The sequence below is a fragment of the Rhinolophus ferrumequinum genome, chromosome 7 (genome assembly GCF_004115265.2).
Source record: "Rhinolophus ferrumequinum isolate MPI-CBG mRhiFer1 chromosome 7, mRhiFer1_v1.p, whole genome shotgun sequence".
NCBI lineage: Eukaryota > Metazoa > Chordata > Mammalia > Chiroptera > Rhinolophidae > Rhinolophus > Rhinolophus ferrumequinum.
In genome coordinates this window covers 78,531,037-78,556,448 of record NC_046290.1, presented here as the reverse complement: position 1 = coordinate 78,556,448, position 25,412 = coordinate 78,531,037, and the positions used below count along the sequence as shown (strand labels likewise).

The 25,412-nt window shown below is 36.8% G+C and overlaps 2 protein-coding genes across 6 annotated transcripts in view; one reads left to right on the top strand and one right to left on the bottom strand.

Moving 5' to 3' along the window:
* AP3S1 (adaptor related protein complex 3 subunit sigma 1) overlaps positions 1–11,892 on the bottom strand; it is a 62,445-nt gene extending 50,553 nt beyond the window's left edge. For all 5 annotated transcript variants that reach the window (XR_004423502.1, XM_033110230.1, XM_033110231.1 and 2 more), the window contains exon 1: positions 11,692–11,892. Coding sequence is in view for 4 of the 5 variants with exons in the window: in XM_033110230.1 (XP_032966121.1) it covers positions 11,692–11,760 (69 nt within the window). In the remaining variant the exon portion in view is untranslated. The remainder of the gene's footprint in view (positions 1–11,691) is intronic.
* Positions 11,893–12,007: 115 nt separating this feature from the next.
* On the top strand, positions 12,008–24,437 carry ATG12 (autophagy related 12). The gene is made up of 4 exons (XM_033110233.1): positions 12,008–12,405; positions 16,285–16,421; positions 21,838–21,900; positions 22,561–24,437. Exons 1-4 carry the CDS (start codon positions 12,243–12,245, stop codon positions 22,618–22,620), a joined length of 423 nt encoding a protein of 140 aa, XP_032966124.1. The 5' UTR covers positions 12,008–12,242; the 3' UTR covers positions 22,621–24,437.
* The last annotated feature ends 975 nt before the right edge of the window (positions 24,438–25,412 follow it).

The following is a 25,412-nucleotide window of genomic DNA, read 5'->3' as shown; positions in this document are numbered from 1 at the left end:
CAATCTTCCATGTTAGCTAGACGCAGAAGTCCCTTTGGTCCCTTCTCTAGCTGATCAGGAACACCAATACTGGACTTTATGAGAGTGAGAAATAAACTTGTGTTAAGCCACTAAGATTTAGGAGACTGTTGTTACAGCAGCTGCAATTCTTACACTAGCTAAACTGCCGGGCCCGATCACCTCAAGTAAAGCTCATATAGGCAATCTCTACTCATGGATTCAGGGCTTTCAGTTAGCCTTTTGTATCCTACCTTTAGGCGGGAGCAGTCAACCAAGGATTATTGGACATCTAACATAAAAGCTAAAGCCAGAATTGGGGGGAAAAGCAACTCAGAGAAAACAAACAAAGCAGGGAGAAAAAAATTTTAAAATACATACCGTTACTATCAGAGAGGTAAGAAAAATAATGCAACTACAAAACAAGAGCAGCATACTGTAAAACAGTAACATCCAGAAATTACAAAGCTCCTGAAAATTAAAAATATAGGGAGAAGATTTAAAACTCAGGAGAAAGACTGAAAAATAAAGTTGAGAAAATAGAGCGAAAGGGCAAAAAAGATAGAAAATAGAAAAGACAAGAAAAGTAGAAGAGATAGGACAAGAAAAGTAGAGGAATGCTGAATAAAAGATTCGAAAAGAGAACACAGAAAACTGAGATATTTTTCCATCAGAGAGGACAAGAGTTTTCAGAATAAAAGGGCCCATCAAGTACCCAGCACAATTAATGAAAACAAACTCATAGCCGGGGTCTGGGAAACTTCAGAAACTGCAGACAAACAAGAGTCTACATACTTTCTGGACAATGAAAACAGATCATATGAAAGAATAATCAGAACTGCTACAGGCTTTTTGACAGCAATACTGGAAACTAAAAGGTAATGGAGCAATGACATCAAAACTGAGGATCAAAATTCAGACTGATCAGATTTCCTAACACCACAGTTTCATAACTGAAGTCAAAAAAGATACATTTCAGTTGGTCATAACTACTAGATTACATCAGTAGTAATCTAGATTACATAACTACTAGATTACATCTGAAGACAACTACCGTGTTTCCCCCAAAATAAGACCTAGCCGGACAATCAGCCCTAACGCGTCATTTGGAGCAAAAATTAATATAAAACCTGGTCTTATATTACATTATATTATATAAGACCCAGTCTTATAGTAAAATAAGAGCGGGTCTTACATTAATTTTTGCTCCAAAGGACGCATTAGGGCTGATTGTCCTGCTAGGTCTTATTTTGGGGAAACACGGTAGTTATAAAAGGCAACAATTTGCATTATTTTAAATACATGTTAATGCATTAATAAAAAATAAATTTTAAAAAAATTTAGTAACCTCCTAATAAAACTTTCTCTTTTCCTATGTTCCTTTCCTGTCCTTTTGTATATATGTCATAAAAGGCAACTTTAAAACCCAAACTCCCCTCTAATCCAACAGTAAATGTGGCCTTATCCTCATTCCTCCCTCCCACACACATTCGGAGACTTTTTTTCTTAAGATGCATTCATTCACTCTGCTAGATGTTAGAATTATTGAGGATTACCAAGATAAAAGAGAAACAGATCCTTTCTCAGAGCTTCACACAAGAAACAAAATATGAATACAACTACTTTAAACTTCTATTTAGTGTTCTGTATCTTGTCTTTTTATATTTCAAAAAAGAAATAGCTGTCTTCATAACCAAAATTCGAGAGCAATCCGTATCATAAGAAAACTACAAATAATGTAGCATAAGAAGTAGAGGGGAATAATGACTTCCAGCAGCAAGATTATCATCTTCAAAGAAAAGTGACAGACATCTAGAAAGGTCCATAGATAGGTAGAATTTAGAAATACAGAGAATAGAGTGTAAATTTGCATGACATTTGAGGCAAAAAAAGAAAAATAAGGGCAAAAGCATGAAATCAGGAAAACAAGGAGAATATGAGGAATAATTAGTTCTTTTTTGCATTAAATGGAAGAGAAATCTGAGGACTAAGCCTCAAAGCATTGCAACATTTAGGAATCATGAAAAAGAGAAGGCCCCAGCAAAGAAAATTCCACGAGTGTGATTTTTTTGCCAGACCTCTCCCAAGTAGGAAGTCTGGCGAGATTTGCTATATGTGGGTGGGTTTCACTTTGGCCTCAGTGCATGAAGAACAAGCGGTCAGGATGAGGCTACCCTTAAATCCCAAACAAGGAGGAAAAAGGGCACCTACAACAGAAATTGTATTAACACTTGCCTAGCTATTTCATTATATTTCTTTAAAGAACCCTCTGCTATGTCCCTCACAGTGTATAAAAATGTATTTAAAATACTTAGCACAACAAAGAAGACACTCAGTAAACGGCAGCTATTAACACCAGACTGTTAATCCACCTACCATAGTAAGATGTTTCCCAGTTTCAGGGACAAAGATCCTATTATTTTACTTAAATAACAAACAGCTGAGAAAGTGATAGACTGAGTTTGAACTATTTAAAGAGAGAATTTGAACCATGGTAGCAACTGAAAAGATCTGAGAACTCAAAACAATAAAAGGTAAATTTTAGGGAACAAAAGTTGGAATAAGGTTCGAAGACAATTCAGTGGCGGAAAGAATAGTCTTTTCAACAAATGCTGCTGGGAAAACTGGACGTCCATTTGCAAAAGAATGAAGTTAGATCCTTACCTCACACCATACATAAAACTAACTCAAAATGGATCATAGACCTAAATGTAACCTCTAAAACAGGGGTGTCCAAACTGCGGCCCGCAGGCCAACTGCGGCCTGCAATCCATTGTTAATTGGCCTGCAGCAAATTCCAAAAATATATTTAGTTACTTAAATAAACCAGGTGAGGCAATACGTACTTCACCTCGAGTGAGTGGCCCGGCTGTTTGTGTATTTTACCGCATATGGCCCTTGGTGAAAAACGTTGAAAAAAGTTTGGACACCCCTGCTCTAAAACAACAAAACTCTTGGAAGGAAATGTATGTATTAATCTTTATGACTTTGGATTACACAAAGCTTTCTTAGATGTAACACCAAAAGCACAAGCAAAGGAAAAATAGATACCGTCAAAATTTAAAACCTTTGTGCTGCAAATGGTATCAACAGGAAAGTGAAAACAACCCACAGAAGGGGAGAAAATATTTGTAAATCATGTATCTGATAAGGGATTTGTATCTAGAACATCTAAAGCACTCTTACAACTCAATAATAAAAAGACAAAAATCCCAACTTAAAAATGGGCAAAGGATTTGAATAGACTTCTTCAAAGATATGCAAATAGCCAATAATCACATGAAAAGATGCTCAACATCATTTGTCATTAAGAAAATACAAATCAAAATCACAGCATAATATTTCACATCCACCAGGATGGCCAGAATCAAAAAGACAGACAATAGCAAGAGTTAATGAGAATACAGAGAAATTGGAATCCGCATACATCACAGATGGGAAGGTAAAATGGTAGTTTCGCTTTGGAAAACGGTCTTGGCAGTTTTTCAAACACTTAAAACACAGAGTTACCTACCATAAGACATAGCAATTCCACTCCTACAAGATATATACCCGAGAAATGAAAACAAGTGTTTACACAAAAATTTCATATGAATTCACATGAATGTTCATAGTGGCATTATTCATAATAGCCAAAAAGTGGAAACAACCCAAACATCCATCAAGTAACAGAGGGATAAACAAAATGTGGTATATCTATATAATGGAATATCATTTGGCTGTAAAAGGAATGAGGTATGGATACATGCTATAACAGGGATAAATCCTGAAAGTATCATGCTAAATGCAAGTCTCAAAAGATTACATATTTCATGATTCCATTTATATGCAATGTCTAGAATAGGCAAATCTATAGACACAGAAAACAAATTAGTGGTTACGAGGAGCTGGGGGTAGTAGGATTGGGGAGTAACTGTTAATGGGTACTAGGTTTCATTTGGTTTGAAATGTTCTAAACTGAGATTATGGTAATAGTTGCTCAACTGTAAATACAATGAAAACCATTGAATTACATATTTTCAGTGGGTAGATTTTATAGTATGTGAATGGTATCTTAATAAAGATTTTTTTATGGTTTAGCCAATCCTTAAAAAAAGGAAAAGCTGCAGCAAGTTTTATAACTACATTATCTCCTTTTGGAAATATTCTCAGGAAAAATATTGGAGGACACTCTAATTTGCAATAAGAAAGAAGTTCATTCCCAAACACGGCTCACATAATTTAAACACTGGAGTCTTTGAGAATAAAAATAAAAGAGACAATTCATGTTGGGGAAATATAAAGAGTAGCTGAGAACAACCTCTGAAATGTTCCACAGTTCCTTAGCTATATAATCTTCCCAATTTTCAACTGGGGAAAATAAAACAGTTCTGGAAATGGATGATGGTGATGTCACACACAATGTGAATGTACTTAGTATCACAGAACTGTACACTTAAAAAATGGTATTTTTTATGTTATGTATATTTTATCACTGTAAAAATTATCTTCAACAACCATACTAAGATATATGAATGACAGCAAGGTGTATATACATGATGGGATGAACTGGCAATCTTCCCCCTTTAGATAGCACACAGGAATGAATCAAAATAATCAATGGATCTGGCACGTTGACAAGGAGCCCTTTCCTCCTGGGCAACAGAGAGAATAATGACTGACAGCTAGAGATTCTTGTAATTACACCAGGTTTCAAGCAAGGAAGGAAAGATGTAAATGCTTCTCCGCACAGTAAGAGGTGGGCTTCCCATAAACTTTGCCCCCCTATAACTAAGCCTGTGAGATGTCTGAGAAAAAGAAACGCTTTTCTTCTTGAGTTGTATTATTTCCCAGGTGACTGAGGAAACGGACCCAGCTTGATCACTGGTCTCCTTAGTACAGAGGCTGTGCAGAATGGGACTCCCTACCGCTACTCACTGGGCCAGCTTCCTACCCTTCCAGAGCCTAAGATAATTAGGTGGGAAAGAAAGTAATTGAGCAGAAGAGATCATCACTGCCTCTCCCGCCGAGGCCAGAGGCATCGTTCAATTGTGCAAAATACAAGTAGGATTCAAGGAGAAATCTCTCTTCCTGTGATGAGAATTTTGGAGATGATGTCATCAGACTGAAAGATTTGAAGAAAGGGCTGCATGACTTGCGGGCCTGATCCAGTCCTGTCTTTCTCTCCAACCTCATCTCTTGCCACTCTTACAGTCATTCACTTGCCTTCTTCACTTGCCTATTCTTCAACGCACCAAGTTTGGTCCCACTTAAGGGATCCTGTACCTCTTTCTGCCTGAAACATTCTTTCCTCAGCTGTTTTCATACATTCCATTGCCTCATTCAGTTCTTTTCTCAAATGTCAGGTCCTCAAAGAGGCTTTTCCTGATGATCTTATCTAATCTAGCCTCTCCTCCATCACTCTCTATCTCCTTACACTGCTTCATCCTTCTTCATATACTAAATACAACCTTAGCTAGTTTACTGCCTATCTCCTATCATTAGAATATAAACTCATAGCACAGAGGTAACATCTATCTTCCTCATTGCAATAGTACCAGTGCTTAAAACAGGGCCACACAAACACAAGTAAGTATTTGTTGAAGGAATATGGACAGGGAAAGAGAGAAAGGAGAGTGTAATGGACAGATCAGGTAATATCCCAAAAGGCCACTCCTCTCAAAGGACTGTCTAGAAGTACCTTCCTTTGGAGTCTCAAGAACTTAACACCTGTTAGCTAGAATGATAGCCTTTATTCCTCCTCTGCAATATCCTGAGAGTTGCCTGATCCTTCAGTAAAGAAAGCTGTTTATCTACACTGCAGTTCAAAGGATTTGGTAAGGAGAAGGCTGGCAGAGCGGGGTGGGCGAGGAATGAGTTTTAGATAACAAGAGGCTGGAAGGGGACTGGCTCCTGTAGGTGGTCTACAACTCAGAATCACCTGGGCTTAGCAGCAGCAGTGAAGAAATCCATAACCCACAAGTACAATGACTACAAGTGCTAACGACAAGAATAAATTCTGACTTTCCAACAAAAAATAGCAAAGATTTCCTTTTGGGATCAGAAAAGGGAAAGACCCTGATACACTCACGTTACATAAAGTTTAATTTTGTAAAAAAAAGAAAGACATAAACAGAGAAAAAATACATGCAAATTATTAGAGTCCTATTAACATATATTAATGTATTTTTAAACATTTTAACAATAGAGCAGCCAGACATTAACATATTTGGTTATATTGAAGCCACAAATGTTCAATAAATCTACCAACAGTTCTAATGCATTCATTTTGTGTTACTAATGCCTAAATGGTGTATACTCTTCATTGAGACATCTGAAAGGAAAAATAAAGGCTGGAGGAAGTACACTAAATGTTAACAGTTATCTGTGGATAGTGAAATCAAGGATGACTTTACTGATTTTAATATTTAAGTATTTTCCACATAATCACAAAAAGAAATTTATTTAAAAATTAAAATAAGTAACTTAACAATCAACAACTTTGCTAGAGAGACATAAATATAGCCACCCTATACAAGGCCTTCCTCCGTTTAGAAAGGTGGAGAAAAAGACCTACACCAATGCACAATTTATAACCTTTCCTCTAAAACCAAAAATCACTGTAATTAAACATTTCATTTCCCCCTTTAACTTTCAACAGGTTTAATCTTAATTTTTGAAAAGCAAGTCTTCAAGCATACTACCTACAATAATTGTGATCATATTAAAGTGGAATTTTTCAATGATTCTTTGATGTTAGGAATGTGTTGAACTAAGATCTTTTGTGTGACATGTTCAGAACCACATATTTTCAGGAACCATTCCTAACATTACCAACCTCATAAGTATACTAAAATTACAGAGAGAAAAATTAGTATCTATTCAAAAGAAATAACATGAGCTAATACAGAGAGAATATTGCACACCTGTTTGCCTACCCAACATCCGCTCCTCTTTTCCACCTTTCAAATAGAATACCAATTTTATTCATATTTCCATCCTCATCTCCAAGGGGAGATCCTAGTTAGTTAGTGCAAACTATTATTACTTTTGGGTAGGACTAACCAGACTGAAGGGAAAGACATATTCCAGGAATGCAGGAATAGATCACTCTCTCCTTATGGATTTAATTGATTGCCACTGATTTCAAGGAGGAATTCAGCCTTTGGATATCAACTTTGTGAAGAGCAAGGCAGAGGAAGAGAAAGAAATTGAACCTATGATGCAGTTATTGATTTGCTGAATCAAACAGTTTTGGAATCTATTACTCTGCACTGCTTATTACCGTGTTTCCCCGAAAATAAGACCTAGCCGGACAATCAGCTCTATTGCATCTTGTGGAGCAAAAATTAATAAAATGATATAAGACCGTGTTTTATATTAATTTTTGCTCCACAAGATGCACTAGAGCTGATTGTCCGGCTAGGTCTTATTTTCGGGGAAACAGGTTACGTATCCTAACAGTTTGTGGGTGTTTTTTAATTTGAATCAGGCTACACAAAACCCAATTTATGTATCCAAAAGCATCCTAACTAATGTGGAAAGAAAACAAGTCACTTAGAATTATCTTCTCAACAAAGAACAGCTCAAATACTGTGTGTTAATATAATGTGTTAACACCTTAATTAATTCTTAGAACTGCTGACAATTCTATCTTGATCTTAAATTTAACTATCCCATCTGCCACACTGTCTTAACAGTCACTAAAAAAACACATTAATAAACATGGATGAGTCTTTCTTAAAGATTTTTTAAAAGGAAAACAAAAGTTATACATACTTTCAATACTTTATATAACAAATTCAAAAAAAGAAAAGCACAATCTTAAGGTTCCTTCTAGGACTTGCATGTGGTTGAGAAACAACTTAAAAATCACATACAGTTTATAAGAAAATTGAGGCAACTTGTAATTGTAACAACAGTTTGAACACTTTTCTGTTTTCATTTGTGTTTGTGTGTGAGCTTGCCCACAAGTATACACACAATCTTTCAAATCTGTAGAAACAACTAAGATAATTCATATAAAACAAAAACATTTTTTACTTTATTAAAGTTATTTACCAAAGGATATGCAATGGTTCATTAATAACACAGGAATCATAACCCAAGGTTTTGTTTTTATTTTCTTGTTTGATGGCTATGTAAAAATATATTTGGTTTAAAAAATATAAGTCTCGTTAGTCATTTATATTATAGTAAGACACATAATATTAGCCAGGCAAATATTAAAAAACTAAAGTTTATTTAGTCAAGCTGCTGTGGCTAAGCATCAATTTGAAGAGACAAAAGAAGAAAAACATTTGAATTTGTGCAGTCACAGCCCAAGGATATAAAAGGCTAAACAAAAAAGGATGCATTCTTAGTTCATCTTTGAATTCTTAATGTCTGAGTCTAGCAAAATGAACCAAAAACTTCAGTTTAGCAAAATAGGTGTATGACTTCGTGTCTCACACCTAACAGCAACTTGGAAGCACAAACTTTAAAATCACAGCAGGAAATGGAAATCTGCACTATTAAATGGTAAAGATGAACATATAAATTGTTATGTAAGGGAGGATAAATGAATGAGGAATGGAAATCCAATGCAGTAGGGGAAGCTGGTTGGCAAATAGTTAAGCACTTTTCAAAATGCTTAGTGTTAAACTATTATTATTGGACTTGGCATTCTATGAGGATATGAAACTATTAACCCAACCACATCCCTAAATATTGTTTAATAAATTATACTCAAAACTGTAAATTTTTTTGGATATATACTTCTTAGAGATTTCTTTCAACTTACAACAGAAGCAGTTGCAGTAATAACTATTCCATCATTACTTTTGTCCTAAGGCATGGATTCTTAAAACCTCTAGTTAATGAAGGACTAAATTTTAAGAGGTAAAAGGAATCTTAGGTCACTTCTAGCCCAAATTCTGTCCCAAGCTAGGAGAGAATAATAAATATATTTAGCAAAGATTTACTGAGAGTTTTCTATGTTCCAAACTCAATGTTGATTGCTGGGATGACACAAATAAATCTAAAACATGATACCTTTCCTTCAAGGAATCTATAGGATGTCCCAAAGGAATTACAGGCTGTGAAACAGAATATTATACCATAATAAAGATAAAAATAAAATCCTAAGAACCTAAATCTTAAGAGGAGTCTTTCAGCAAGATAAAAGGCTTCAGGGAATGCTTGAGTAATGTTTGAGTTAGGCCTGGAACAAGGGTTCAAATTTAGACATTTGGCAAAATGGAAGAAAGGACATTCCAAGCAGTGAGAATAGAATAAACTGACGCCCTATACAAACACATATTCTCCTCTTGCCACGCCACTTTTCTTGGTGTTCTTCAAACAGGCATTTCTTCCTCAGGGCCTTTGCCTCCCTCCCCCAGATATATGCAAGGCAGGTTTTCTTAACTCCTCCAACTCTTTGTTCAAATGTCACCTTCTCAGCAAAAACTTACCTTGCACTCCCTATGCCTGTTTTATTTTCCCACAGCACTTATTACTATCTATCTGACATGCTATATATTCTACTTCTTAGCAGCTTTGTGTATCCCCCTACCGAAAGAGCAGAGGTTATCTGTTCATCTTCAGATTTTAAAACACTGCCTGCACAGGGTCGGCATGAAATAAATGTTTGCTGACAAACTGACTGATCAAACAAATGAGCGAAAAAGATTTCTGCCCTCAAAGAGGTTATGGTCTAGTAGAGGAAGTGTGTGTGTGTGTGTGTGTGTGTGTGTGTGTGTGTGTGTGTGTAATCTTCAATTATTCTTGAATGACAAAAATAAATACACGGCTGGCAAAACCCAATTTATAAAAGACTAATACACAGAAACAGCTTCTGGCATCCCCACTTCTACACAGCTGGTGACCACTAGATTCTTTTTTATACGCCTTTTAGGTCCCTGCCTCCAATAACACTGTCACTTACGCAATGGCCAAAAATGACACCAGAGCTGCCACTGCTTCCATAACAGCCTCTCTTCCCACATTAACCTTCACTGCTACCTACTGAGTAAAGGTAAAACATATTCTGTTCCCAATGTTAGACAAGAGAAAGATGTATTCCAAGTGAAATTCATTCTTCTGTAGATGGTTAAATTCTATACTACAGGAGTAGTTACCTTACTATTATATATTATAGATTAGCCAAGAAACCTACTATTTTTAAGATTGTCTAATTATTAAGCATAGACATGGAAAAACAAATTTTTGAATTCTGTTTCATTATTGGATCATACTTTTCTATACTGAAAATTGATGGCACAGGCAAAATGGTTAAGAGAAAGTTCCTTCAATAAAGGATAGCACTACTATATTTTACGCAAATAGGTAACAATGTAAACTAAAGGACTTTTTTTCACTCAGGATCAAGTGGAAATTTTGTCCTGGATTAAGGAATGATGCAGAATTCTTAAACAGAGCATAAGCATTTAAATTACACTATATTCTTTAACGCTAGGAAAAATAAAACTACTTAAGGAAATGAGGAGTAAGCTCAAGATTTCTCACTTCAACTAACACCTCTACATACTGCATTATCATTTTAGGCACAGTGACATATTCACCTTTAATTTTTAATGGCAGGAATGATTTCTATCTGGGATTAATCTTAATAAAAGTGTTAGTCTTGGCACAATTTCAATATATAATTGAAAGTTCATTTCTGGCTATAAGCAAAATGCCCCAACACTATGCAATAGTTATTATCTCTACAATGATCCTAGCAATGAGGCCCAGTTTGTTTTACCTAATGAATTTTACCCTCAGATAGGCACATATGTCTATAACCCTCCCTTGGTCAATAAATTACTTATCTTTACTACCTTAAAATCTTCTGCATTTTAAAGCAACATTTACACTTCCAAAAGTTTACAAATATTACTATTCTTCATAAGAAGAAAAACTGTAAATTAGGGCAAATTCCCTTATGTAGAAAAATGCAAAATCAGCAGCTGAAATCATAACTTTCAAGTACAGAGAATCACAGTTCTAACCGGTCAACTACAAACGTCTCCAGGTATTGCAGAAGTAAATAATTTACAGCCACTAAGGTAAAAAGCCCGATAAAAATAAAATGTTAGGTCCTCACTCATCTTTTTCTTTAATAAGGAGACACCTGAAAGTCAAACTGGACAGTCGATCGCGAATCTCAACATACAGGAAAGACTGTGCAGAGCGTGCAGTTATTATCAAACCGCAGGAAGCCAAAGTTCCTGCGCGATGAGAGGATTATCCAGAAAAACAGAAGCCCATCTGTCCATAGCAGAAGAGAAAGAAGTCCAACAGGAAAAGACGGCGAGTCAGGGAGGTGGGGCTGCGAGACCAACTAGCTCCGCTCAGTCTTCCTCAGAGGATAACAGCAGCCGCGGGCGGCAGGAAGGCATGAGCGCCGGGGGGCTCGCGGGCGCAGGTGGGCTGCGGCTGCCCGACAGGCAAGGGCCCCGCACCGGAAAGTCTCCAGGGCCTCGCCCGCGCAGCCGGGAAACCACCCAGGCAACAGACGAGCGGAGGAGCCGCCTAGGCAGAGCCACGTCGGAGGATGGGAGCGCGGCGGGAGGTTGGCACCTTGCTCACACCCACTAGGAGGCTGAAAGCCCCGGAGCGCGAGACCGGCGAGGCGCGAGAAGGGCCGCGGCGCGCCTCAGGGGGTCGCCCTGAGGGCGCTGCCAGCCGCCAACGAGTCCCCCTCGCCCGGATCCGCGGCGGCGGGATACTCACATAAGGCTGGTAGAACTTGGAGAGCCGCGGCTTCCCATGGTTGTTGAAGATAAGGATCGCCTTGATCATGGCTGAGCCGGGCTGACCGGGTGGGCGCTGGGGGCCAGGGCGGGGGCGGGCGCGCTAGCCTTGCCTCGGGATCTCGCCAGCGATCCTTCCCCACCCGCCCCCTCTCGCACACGCGCGCGCGCCCCCGGGCCGCGGGGCGGGCCCTGGGCAGGGCGGGGCCTGGGCGGGGCTGGTGCGGAGGAAAGCGGAAACACTCCAGGCCGCAGTCCACTTGCCAGAGGGGCGCCTGCGCATTAGGGGGCGTGCGACGACTTAGTCTATAGTCTCCCTTCCAAGGCTCGTTGCTATGGGAAAACAGTAGCGATATTAATGGTCAAGGGTCTGCAACAGATTCGACGTAGAAGACTGACGGGAGTCTCCAACTCTCACTGTTGGGTTGGATCCATCTACTTCTGGCGCCTCCTTAGCGACTTGCCCCGGCCAAAGCCCGCCCACTGCACGCGCTGAGCCTCCACTTCCGCTCTCGCTTCCCACGGAGCAAGATGGCTGAGGAGCCGGAGTCCCTTCTGCCTCTGGCTCCTTCAACTGCAGGTGATGGAGAAGGACCTACGGAGAGCTCCCCAGGAACAGCCACTCCGGAGCCCCCTTCTTCCGCCTCAGTCTCCCCGGGAACAGAGGAACCTGCCGGCGACACCAAGAAAAAAAGTAATTTTGAGAGCATTTTCTTTCTGGGCAGAGAGGGGAGGTTTAGGTTGTTTCTCACTAGTGATAGCGGCCAATAAAGAAGAAAAATTTAGAGGAGGGCCTGTCCCAGACGTGGTTTTTGACCTGTCAGGAGAGAGGAAGTGTATTTTTTGGCTTTCAGCACCTTTAAGTTGAGTGCCTCCCAAGAAAGCCGTCTCTGGACGCATCTTCGCAGTATGGTATCCGGTACTTGGCTGCGGTACCTAAGACACTGCTCTCTCAGCTGCTTTTGAGTTGGCTAGACCGCGCGAGCTCTTTGAAGGTGGGAGCTGAGTGGGATCTCGATAGCTCCAGGTGTTTAACATGGTAGCTAATTATTTGAACAATGATTTAATGATTTAAAGTGATAGAGGTGGTTGGTGGTAAGTCTGGATTGGAATCCACGCCATCGACTAATTACTTCGCTTTTTTATTGCTCAATTGCACGTGAATTCACTCCTTGAACCAAACAAGTGAAATTTTGTCCCCTACGAAGAATGTTAGGGGGAAACTAAAGGCATAAGCATCGATTTTTTTTTTTTAACTATTTTGGAACCTTTAGAAGCGAATCATTTTAGTGTTTGACCTAGCTGTCATAAACCCTTTATTTTTTTAAAAAAAGATTTTATTGGGGTAGGGGAACAGGACTTTATTGGGGAACAGTGTGTACCTCCAGGCCTTTTTTCCAAGTCAAGTTGTTGTCCTTTCAATCTTATTTGTGGAGGGTGCCGTTCAGCTTCAAGTTGTTGTCCTTTCAGTCTTAGTTGTGGAGGGCGCAGCTCAGCTCCAGGTCCAGTTGCCATTTTCTGGTTGCAGGGGGCACAGCCCACCATCCCTTGCGGGAGTCAAACTGGCAACATTGTGGTTGAGAGGACGCGCTCCAACCAACTGAGCCATCCAGGAGCTCAGTGGCAGCTCAGCTCAAGGTGCCGTGTTCAATCTTAGTTGCCGGGGGCGCTGCCCACCATCCCTTGAGGGAGTCGAGGATTTGAACCAGCAACCTTGTGGTTGAGAGCCCACTGGCCCAAGTGGGAATCGAACCGGCAGCCTTCGGAGTTAGGAGCATGGAGTGCTAACCGCCTGAGCCACCGGGCTGTCCTGTCATCAACCCTTTATTGCTTGAGAATTAGTTCGCCATTGTAAAATACAGAAATTCCTAAATTTACGTGTCCTGGAGCATTCTGTGTAGAATTACCTCTGAGAAAAGCAGCAAATCAACGTCTGCAATTCGAAGAGAGTGACCCCGAGCCAGAGACACGTTTACTCAGTACAGAGTCTTAGTGTGGGTATGGCTTGTTTTCTGTACAGTGATCTCGCGGTCTTGGGTCGAACTTCAGTTTCTCCTGCTATGGAGGATAATTGTCTCTCTCAGCACTGTCCTCCTGTTAAGTCAGACTGCCACTACGTTTGGGGGAAATCTGTTCTGTCATTTCCGTATGATGCACTAGCAGAGAAACAGAAACCTTTGATTATTTTTATATGTAACCACTAGAATCTTTCTTCAGAAGAATTCTATGAATTTTACAGGTTTTTGTTGCTTTTTTTCTTTCCATTTTACTAAAAACAGGAACAGACTTTCAAAAGGTTTGTTTGTTGTAAGTTCTGATGGTCTTAATCAAAAGCTCATTACTTGACCCTGAAGATAGCTTTGTAAAACAATGGCTAAAAAATAATGAGCCGCTACTGGGATATGGCATGTTTTCTTCGATCAGCACAGTATGTGTTTTTAAAGCCATCATTTAAAAATTGGGTTTTTGTTTTCTGGCTCCCCTGAGCATTTGAGTTTGCCTCTCTGGTATAAAACTTAGTTTCTAGCTATTGAATTTCTACCCTGAAATTGTCATTCTTTTTTGAGGACCTCTTCTGACGAAAGAAGCTTCACTATTACTATTTCGTATGCTCCACTTCTGGTTTAATCTACAGATGGAGGTTGTTGGTCCTGGCCTCACATTAGGATCACCTGGGGATGCTTTTGAACATACCAGTGCCAAGGCCCTAATTTCCAAAAGATTCTGATTTAATTCATGTGAACACTGGTATTCTTGTAAATGTTCCCACAGTTGTGTCTAATGCATAGCTAGGGTTGAGAACTACAAGCAAATCATCTTCAGAATTTTTTTAAAAAATAGTAGTTACATTACAATAAATGTTTCCTTCTCTAGCTTGTCTTCCCAATTTTCTTCCTTCAGTAGTACAACTCATAATATTTTCTGCTTCATTTTCTTGAAATGCTCCATTGCAACTAACTTATGGATAGCCCCAGCAGATTTAGGGAGCACAGAAGGAGAGTTACTCAAAATCTCCTCAGTTATCTTCCAATTCACCACTATTCCCTAGGTAACTGAAGCTAGAATTATTATGTGGGGGAAGAAAGATTAGCAGAAAGAATGACTATGTGCATCATGTGTTCTGCATGCCTTCATTCCAAGGTAAACTTGAATAAATTGATCTCAATGATCAATTGGGTTCCAATTTTTAATAAGGAATGGGACAAGAGAGATGTAATAGAATAGAATTAACTTTAGGGGGCAGCAAAACACTATTTTGCTTTCATGGTTGCTTTTGATTTTTTTTTTTTTTTTTTTTTCCCCTAAGCAAAGTAACTTCAGGTGACATTCATAGTTTGGGCTTGTGTCTTTGTATTTTGGATTATTGAAACCTTTAATTTCTCTAATTGAAAACTTTGGCCCCTAGTTGTTGTATTTGCTTTCTAAAAATTTTTTATTAAAGAGGTTATATAGAAAACTTGGTGGTTATTAAAAGCACAAATAAAACCAAATAATAATCACCTATAATGTTGCTACTGAGAAATAGCATTTTGGTGCATATTCCCCATTTATATGAATATGTGCTTGTATGGTTTTAATGAAATTGAAGTTATACATGCTGTTTCGTTTTATATTTAGTATATTTTAATAATTTGTTCATACTGTTAAATATACTTTCATAATATGTGTTCTTTAATGGCAACTTAATCTTAAGGTTCAGTAACTATGAGTTATAAGCTGATACTGTTCTAAACACTGTACATGTATTAACTCATTTAATTCTCAAAACAACCTTATGAGGTAGGTGCTATTATCCTCATTTTATAAATGGAGAAACTGGCACAGAAAGATTAAAGAGCTTATCTAGATATATGTACCTAGCAAGTGACAGAGCCAGGATTTTGAACCCAGGGAGTTTAGAATGTATGTTCTTTGCTGCATTACATACGTTCTATCATAGAATATAATATTCTTTATTTAATCAATCCCCTCTAAATATCCTGTTGGATATTTAGGTTTACCAGTTTTTTTCTATAAAAAGTAAATATTTCAACAAAGGTGAAATCCTTCTAAGTGAATCATTTTACATCTCGTATTTTCTTAGACTAGATTCCTAAGATTATTATTGAGTATTATTGAGTCAAAGGATATCTCTAAGTATTTGGTAATGTATTATCATATTGTTCTCCAGAAAGGGTGTGCCATCTTATACTCCCAATGGTAGTATCATCTACATTATTATTATTCTAATCTTTACTAATTGGGTAGATGAAAAAGACCATAACATTTATTTGGTTTTTTTCATACCTTTGTTGACCATTTCTATTTCTTTTTGGAATTGTTATGTTCAAATGAATTTTAAAAATTCATTTCATGGGGAAGTTTTTGTGGGACTGTAGAATCAAGGGGGAAAAAAACCAAAAACATGACAAAAGAATCTTACCTACCATTTGTACATCTCGGACATACCTCCAGTATCATAAATACATAAATACGTAAAATGTAGATTAAAGGTTTAAGTTTTATAAACTCCTTTATATCACGTTCACTTTTGATGTTTCAGTATAATTGTGAATTTTTTTTCCTTTTACAGTTGACATCCTGCTAAAGGCTGTGGGAGACACCCCTATAATGAAAACAAAGAAGTGGGCTGTAGAGCGAACCCGAACCATCCAAGGACTCATTGACTTCATCAAAAAGTTCCTTAAACTTTTGGCTTCAGAACAGTTGGTATGAAACCAATGGTGAATAGTTCCCTACAAAAATTCACGATAGTTCCTAGGCAGCAGTCAATAATTGTTGTATATAGAAATGCATATGGATCCACATGTTACTTTTAGTTACTTTTATTTCTTTTGTTGGTGGAATTTATGTACTTTATTGAAAGATTCTTTGGGTAACCCTGAAAGGAAATGAATTTTTAGATTTGCTTTTACAGTGTGAACTGATTTTTTTTTCCTCTACTGTGTTGGTTTTTTCCCCTCAAAAAGTCACTGAATGCCCGTGCAGAAAGATCTATCATAGAACATTAATATGGAAAGTTCTGGGTTTTAAAATTTGTTTTGCTATCAGTGTTGCTTCATTCCCATTCCTCGTGAGGTAAGCAATATATCTTTTCCATATGTGGTGGAAGAACTAAGATATATATACTTATTTCATATTATAGTACATGTTAAGCACTTAATGGTAGCAGGCGTAAGGATTAATATTTTAAATGCCACTGTTTTTTAACTTGGTATTCGACTACAAAAATTTAGATGTCTACGTGTATTAGGAATGTTCTTGCATGTTATATTAATATATCAGACACTTTCATCTACAGATCACAATCTTGATACTGTCAATATTAATACTTATCTAAGAGTTTGGCTGTAAGTGGCTCTCACAAAAGGAACATAGGTGCAACGTATAAAACAGGTCAATCACTAGAATTTTTTGAGGTAACAATAGCAGAGAGCCAGTGATTCCTCCAAAGGAAGTTGTTTAGGAAAAGTGTTGGGAATATTTGAGATTTGCAGGTGAACATCTTCCCTTTGTGATAACTCAGAGTGAGAAAAACATGTGTTAAGTGCCATATAGAATTTAGTTAAGTGTCAGAGATGGGCAAGAAGTTGCTAGTGTCATCCACATGCATATGGTAGCTAACACCTCAGGAGCAGAGGACTTTGCCTAGAGTCTGCATCTAAATGGAAAAGTCAAAGGAATGAAGACATACACTTGAGAGACTACCTCTACTAAGGGTGCAGCATGAAGAGTTGGAGAGGTAGGAAACCAGGCGAGTGCCAAGTAATTAAAGAATTACTTTCAGAAATTTATAGATAGAAGATGAAATGACGCTATGTTCTATGTTAATGTTAGAGTCTTGACATTTTGTATTGTCTATATCCAGTAATCTGAAAGGACTTGATTAATATCAACATGTATTAGGTTGAACCATGTAACATTGTCATTAATCAACCATTTTAAACTAGAAAAACAGCAGTTTCATATGGTTCAACCTTTAACTTCTGTAGTGAATCTGATTATCCCTTCCCATTTAAGCAATAGGAAACAAACAAAAGTAGAATCGGTTTGTCACTTTTCTAGATTAAACTAACACTTACATCTTCTGGCTTTGATCTAGCTGTACCCCACGTTATTTTAGCAAAATAGATGTTAAAAAAAATAATGGTAGGATTTGGGGAAGATAGCAGTGGTGTCTGAAAGCATAGTTGAATCTCCAAATTCCCACAAAAACAGTCAACTAGATAGCAAAACCAAAAACCCATGATCAGTATTTATAACAAAACTAAATGACAAAGTATCCTCAGGAACCTTAAAACACAAGTTGGTGGGGACAAACCACCAACTGCAGGATCCACATGGTATCAGCACATGCTGAAAGAAGCAAGCAAGCAACAGGATTGTCATCTGACAACATTGAGAAGGGAGAACCTGGACATAGCTAACAGATATTCACTGGAGAGTACAGTGGGCCAGTTTAAGAATAGTAGCTGAAATTCAAAGTTTTCTCTCCAAAGCAGGTGATTACTATATATCTAAACTAAGGAGGACTGAAGGGGTTGGAGCAGTCTAGCTCCTGGGAGCTCTCAAAACAGATGCAGTAAGGCTCCCTTCCAGGACAAGACCCCACACTGTGGAGGAGCTTCCAAGGGAAAAAAAAGTGAAATTGATCAAGGCAGGAACAGAGAGGACAGAAAGAGAAGAACAAGGTCAAAGTGGAGGGGAACAGAACCTGGAGGTTCAGAAAGCAGGCTTCCATGCTGTTGAGGACTATACCAAAAACAAAACAGAAGAGGGAGCTCTCTGGAGATAGAGAAACTACACTGACCTCTTGGTAAAAGTTGAAGAAAATTAATTTCGTATAAAAACAAGTAACAAAAGTATCAAGGTCAAATCCCATGCAATGTTATTGAAAAAAAAGAATAACATCACTAAAGACAAAAGCATGTCAGAAAAATGTGCCTACAAGACAGGTCAATGACTATAACTTACTATTTCAAAACAAACTCAAAGAAATTAAGAAAATTGTGCAAGACATGCAAGAACAACATAAATCGGCATTAGGAAAACTCAAATGAAGTGACAACGCTCAGGAAAAGAATTATAAATAAGTTATTTCAGACATGGAGACTAAACTAGAAGGGACAAGAGCAAATAAACCATTTTTAAATAAACCTTTAAAAATAGAAGGCGAAAAAGAAAATTTTTTTTTAATCAAAAATGAAAGGTAAAAAGGATTTGAGAAAAAGTGATAAGTATTGAGTATGAACAAAGGAGAGTGAACATACGAGAAACAAGAGTCCTGAAGAAGGAAACCAAAGCAAAGGGACAAAACAAATACTTAAAACTATAATTCAAGGGAAATTTCTTTAAAAAGATTTGAAACTACATAGTGAAAAAATATACGAAATACCTGAGAATAGTGAGCACCAAGACACATTCTGGTAAAATTGCTAGACTTGAAATAAAAAAAATTCTTTGGACATCTAGGGGAAAAAGGAGGACCTGACTTAGAAATTAGGTTATCATCAAACTTTGATGGCAAAGATACAAAGAAAGAAAGCGTCAGATAAGGATTTTATATACAACTGACTTTTAATCAGGGCACAAACTGTTAGTAATGTGCAATAACTGAAGGAATACTATTTCCATAAAGACTGGTGATTTAAAAACAAAATCATTATTCTTTAAAATTAAAATAATTTTATATACCCAAGTTCTAGCATATAGCAAAAGAATGCATTTTGAAATTTTCACTAACGTGGAATTGTAAACTAGCTGAATTGGTTTATTATTATTATTATTATTATTATTATTATTATTATTATTATTCTAGAGGTCACTTTCAGTTGCTGGCTCCTGTTACAAATCACATTGAGTTCCTGTAGTTTTCTACTGTGTTTACTGTCCCCTCAACACTCAAACCATCTTACTTTTGCCCCTTTTGCCTACAAAGTCCTAATTCTCTTCACCTAGTTAAATCCTATTTATTCCTTCCAGGAGGCTCTCCCTGACCTTTTTGCTGGGCTAAACTAAGGCCACATCTCTGTGTACTAAACACCTTGTCAGATGCACTTTTCTTGTCTATGTTATCTGTTTATGTGTCTGCCTCTCCTGTAGCTTGAAAACTCACTGAGGGGCTATATCATATTAATCTTCATCGTTCCACACCTTTTGTAATTCCTGCCACATAATAGACACTCTGTGAATGTTTGCTGAAATGAACTGTTATCAAGGGCCCTCCTAATTTAAAATGCACCCAAGAGAAAATCTATGTTCATTAATAGTTAAACTGCCAGGAGCTAAAGACAAATTATATCTGTATTACAGAAATACACATTTAAATACACACTGCTCTCTGTTAAGTTTCTGAAATTTTTAGCATTAGAACATTACTCAGTGTTAACCATTAATTGATATTTACAAAGAACTATTTTTAAATAATTTAATAATTAGAGCATATACCAAGCACTGATACTATCTCATTTTATCTTTCCCAGCTGCCGCAAGTACTATTATAGTTACTATTATATTCCGTATTTATAAATAAGCAAACAGGCTGAGAAAAGTTATTTGTATTTAGAGACAGAATTTAAACCTAGATCCTCTTAGTACACCCTCTATTCTTAATTAACGTACTGTATGGCCTAAGGGAGAATTGTAAGCAATATTTACTCTTTATAGCTGGTGACCCAAATAGTCTCTGTTAACCAACTATTCTGATATTGTTGGGTTTTAAAGACTAATATTTAAAGCCCGGGAAATTTTAGTCTTAGAATTTGCCTATAGATGAAAGAAAATTGAAAATGTTGCCTGCAAATAATGTTTTGTTTTCTAAAAAAAAAATTACCAAAAGCTACTTTGACACTCTGACTTTTTGTTTCAGTATCTTAAGGAATTTTTTCCTTAAGTACAGGTTTTCCTCACTATCCGAAAGTAGAGAGACCATTCTTTACAAACCTTTCCTAAGCTAAAATGGCATAAAACAAAGAAGCAATTACCATTACTTTATAAGGGAAGATTTTTGAGCATTCCCAGACCCCAAAAGGTAACCTATCAAATTGTACTAAATACACTTAATTATATCCAGTTTTATGCTGATCTTTCTTAGGCTTTTTGATACCTTTTGATACATCTTGCTAACAGATGCACAAAATAAATCAAGATAAAGCACACGCTCACAGACACAGTTCAAAGCTACGGTGGATTGATGCTGAGGTGCCGGGTGTAGTTTCCAGGGAAGGAGCTTGGCAGAGCCACTCACTGCTAGGGTGTGAGTTGCTTCTATGAATATAATGGCTCACTGCAAAACATGCTGAGCATTATTTTCACTTTTCACCTTCATAAAAGCAAGACTCCTCTTTAGTGAAAACAGGTACTAATGTAGGTCTTTCTAAACACGAACTTTTGAAAAGCCAAGGATACCTGTACTAGAAATGTTTTATTAGGTTGGTGCAAAAGTAATTGCGGTTTTTTGCAATTAACGGCAAAAATCGCAGTTATTTTTGCATCAACCTAATAGTGAAAACAGACTAAAACATTGAATAATAAATCCTTTAAAGAACAAAGGACATTAGGTTTCAATTATGTTACATTATTTTTCTGTCTTACTTGGCTACAAGTGACTACAGTAGTGGCACCTGGCCTGGAGTTCAGTACCTTTCAGAGTTTTCAAAAGTGGCAAAGGTCAAAAAAATCCAACCATGTAGGTCATTTACCCAAGAAAAAGGTACAGACTATCTCAAATATTTGACTTTGGGCTATGTGAGTGAAATCTTGTTGGGGAAAAATTCTGTCTTTAATTATGAGTAAATGGGAAAATTAATACTTTAGATAATTTCTTGAATACACCTTCTAAAGCTACTTATAAAAACAATATTTAAAAGTTTCTTAGTTATAAGTTGGTAACCACTGTTCTTGGAGCAAATATTGTGTTGTTTTTATTCTTTCAGAGGAAAGATGTGGTCTTCATAAAAATCTCCTTAGTTGACTAATTTATGAGAATTAGGAAAGAAAGTTTATGGAAGCTTTCTTCAATTCTGAAGACAAAGAATTTGAAATAGCTGGCAGATTGGAATCCAGATAGATACGGATTAATTAGGATACTATTAAAAGTGAATTGCCATATTTTTTTTTCTTGCAGTTTATTTATGTGAATCAGTCCTTTGCCCCTTCCCCTGACCAGGAAGTTGGAACTCTCTATGAGGTAAAACATTACTGCTTTATTTTCTTAATAGTGTATGCACATCTGTGATTATTAATTTAAAGAGATGCCATTCTTAATTGCCTATCAGGAAAAAAGAGATTACTTTCTATTCTCTGTTATATCTCTTAACACCTTGAACGTGGCTGGATCTCAATGAATTATACAGTGATTGAAGAATTAAGGAATGAAGATGACTTTGAAGTATGCCCAGAAAGTGAGGTCTCCTTTATTACCTAGTTTCTTCTACATTGTTTATATAGTCAGTAATCCAGATTTGCCTCCAAGAAATTTAAAAGGAAACTACATAAGAATGACTTTATTCAACATTCTTACATTTTCATGGCAGTAATCACTATAGTATGCACACTAGCATCACTACTACAAAACAGTGTACAAAACAGTTATATACAGTATAGTCAAGATGTAGAGAATGAACAAAAGTAAAATACATAAGCCCACGCATGCCTACAATTCTTAAAGGACAGGTTTTATTAAACATTTCTGATTGCTGATACATGTCTAATAGCAACTTGATCTCTTGAAAGAAATAGCTTTATAGATAACTTACACGTACTTGTATGAGGATATTTATGATGCATATAACTTTTTTTCTTAGTTTTATCTAAGAATAACAAATTTATTGCCTTTTTCTTTTTGTAGTGTTTTGGCAGTGATGGTAAACTGGTCCTGCATTACTGCAAATCTCAGGCATGGGGATGAACTACAGAGAAAAAGATCTTGCTAACTTAAAAATAAATCTTCACAAAGGAAACAGCTCTGAAAAGTTTTGAAACTTATGGCAAGAGACTTGTGGATATGATCTACTCAGCGTGTTATCTACTATGACCCATGTTTATGCATTTTAAAAAATCTATAGAGAGATGGACTCAAAAAAATCGATTTGCATTAATACAGAAATCATCATGAAAGATTGACATTACAGCATATCTATTACTACAACTTGCTCCAGATAGAGACTAAAACTGTACAAAGCTTTATTACCAGTTCTCTAAATGACTGAAATTGTTTACTTGTAGAATTAGCACTCTGCTGATTTTTTTCCCACTGTAAAAGTCAGTGTAGTTTACTAAAGGATTCTTTGTGCTTATTTCCGGGAAGTTCAGTTTGTTTGAGTTAATGGGATATGCCTTTTCTCATTTTCATTGATATCTACTATGGTATGTTATGAAACAAAGTTTCATTGACCTGCTCTCTTTATACCTTAATATCGTCCAGTAGAGGGCAGCCCAGCTGGCAGAAAGAAGGAGTTTGGTTTTACATCTTGGCCAGATGATAATGGAGGAAAAACGCTGTTCCTGCTCATTTCTAGCAAACATCTAGCCAAGAGAGCATGTGTGTTGATACACTGGAAGACTGCTTTAGAATATGCATAGTTTAGTTTTAATTATTTTATTAGGAAGCAAAAGGAATTTTACAAATTTTGGACAAATGAGTCATACAGCTCTTTTCAGTCCTGTCATTTGATGATTCTTGAGTCCCGGTGGTTACAGTTGTGTTAACTCTGTCTCTTATTTTTACAAAGTCAAAAGCCCTTGAGTAAACATAGCAGCATTTTTCAGTTCTTTGTAATGCATTTTTCAACTTCAAAATGCTCACAGAATAATTGAAAAAAATAACCATAGATTTTATATGTATTTCATGCCATGATTAAAAGTACGTTTTTACTAATGCTAATATACTGGTAATTGCTTGAAATGAAATTTAACTTTTTTCTTCATTCTGTATTATATTTGTAATGTAGCATTTAAAAGAAAGCATTCCAATAAATTGAATGGAATGTCCAAACAGGATCTAAGGTGTGTACAAGAATTCTATGTTTTTTTCCAAAGGTAATGGGAATGGTATGACTTTGTCAAAGGACTTTGAACTATACTTATGTCCCTTAAATCCCAGAATGTACTATGTGGTTAATGATCTGCCATACATTAGCACAGGGGGATGCAAAGGAACAATTCAGTTTACGGTAATGAAATCTCTGTTCAGTTCTCATTTTCTGTCCAAGAATGAACTCTTAAGTCCTCTTATATCAGTGTTCCTATGAATAAATTAATACAGCTAGTAGTTAGCACTGGAATAATACAGATTGAAATTGTGCAAATTTATCTTGTAAACTAGCTAAGAAATTTGTATATATGTTGAAAGCTGGGAAGTGTATTTTCAAGTCAAATAGGTTGGATATGGAAAAGATCTGTTCTCTAGCTTTGTCCATTTGTAGTTTACTGAAGGATGTGAATATATTTATTTGTATGTATATTTAACAAATAGCAAAAATGTGTTTAAGTTATATTTGCTGTTAAGGTTTCAGGTGATAGAATATTTACTACCTCAATGAGTTCAAATCTGTGACATCAATTGTTCTATTTTGAGCTAAAGAACTTATTAGTTTATTAAACCTAAGGTTAGCTAAATATGTATACCTTACTTGTTTTTTCCCCCTAATAACTTTGAAGAATATATAGGGCTTTATACTTTTTCAGACCATATTTACACTATTATTTCTTAATCCTTACCCAAAGTTATTTTATGCTAAGTTTGCAGCAACATTTACTTGTACTGGATCCCATAAGTTACTGGGTGACTAAAACCTAAAATACAGTTCACAAATGCTTTTGCAGATGTCTGGTTTAAACTGTGTTAATTGTAATTGAACTTGGGGGGGCAGGGCCTGAACCCTCAGGTTATATTTTGTTTTCCATGTTTATGAGAAAATCGATGTCAGTAATGTCATGCTTTATCTTACTGTGCAAAAATGACCCACAACATACGGAGTATATATGATTATTAGAATATTGTGCTTCCATCTTTGAAGGTATCTATGCCAAGGACTTCATAATGAGTTCCTCATATTTAGGGTGTAAGGTAAGCTAAGAATGTTTATCCGTAATCAAAATAAGATTGGATACTTCCTGGAATCTGATTTTCTTTAAGTTTTAACCCTGAAGGGATCTTAAATATCACCTAAATATCAGACTAGAAAATTGAAAGAGAAGTACAGACTATGCCTTTAGTTATAGAGCATTGGTCAGCCAGTTTAGTTGTGTGTAATCCAAATTGGGAAAGTCTGCAGTGTTCAGGGGCTATGAAAATGAAAATCACCTTCCATGCAGCTTCTGCTTCCTTTTCCAAGGACTATAATATACTGGGTGCCAGGGAAATCAGCTACAGACCACACATCCATGGGAGATATGTTCTAAGACCTCCCCACCCAGTGGATCCCTGAAACTGGATAGTACCGAACCCTATAGATACTGTTTTTTCCTGTACATGCGTACCTATGATAAAGTTGAATATGTAAATTAGGTACAGTAAGATTTAATAAAACAAGTTATAACTATACTGTAATAAAAGTTACGTGAGTGTTGTCTCAAAATACATGTTCTCTTGTAATGTGAGATATTACAATGCGTATATGATGATGCCATCCCATATCAAAGCAAAAGCAGGATCTGCCTTCGGCCCAGTCACCCTGCAGCCCAGAGGTGCAGCACGGG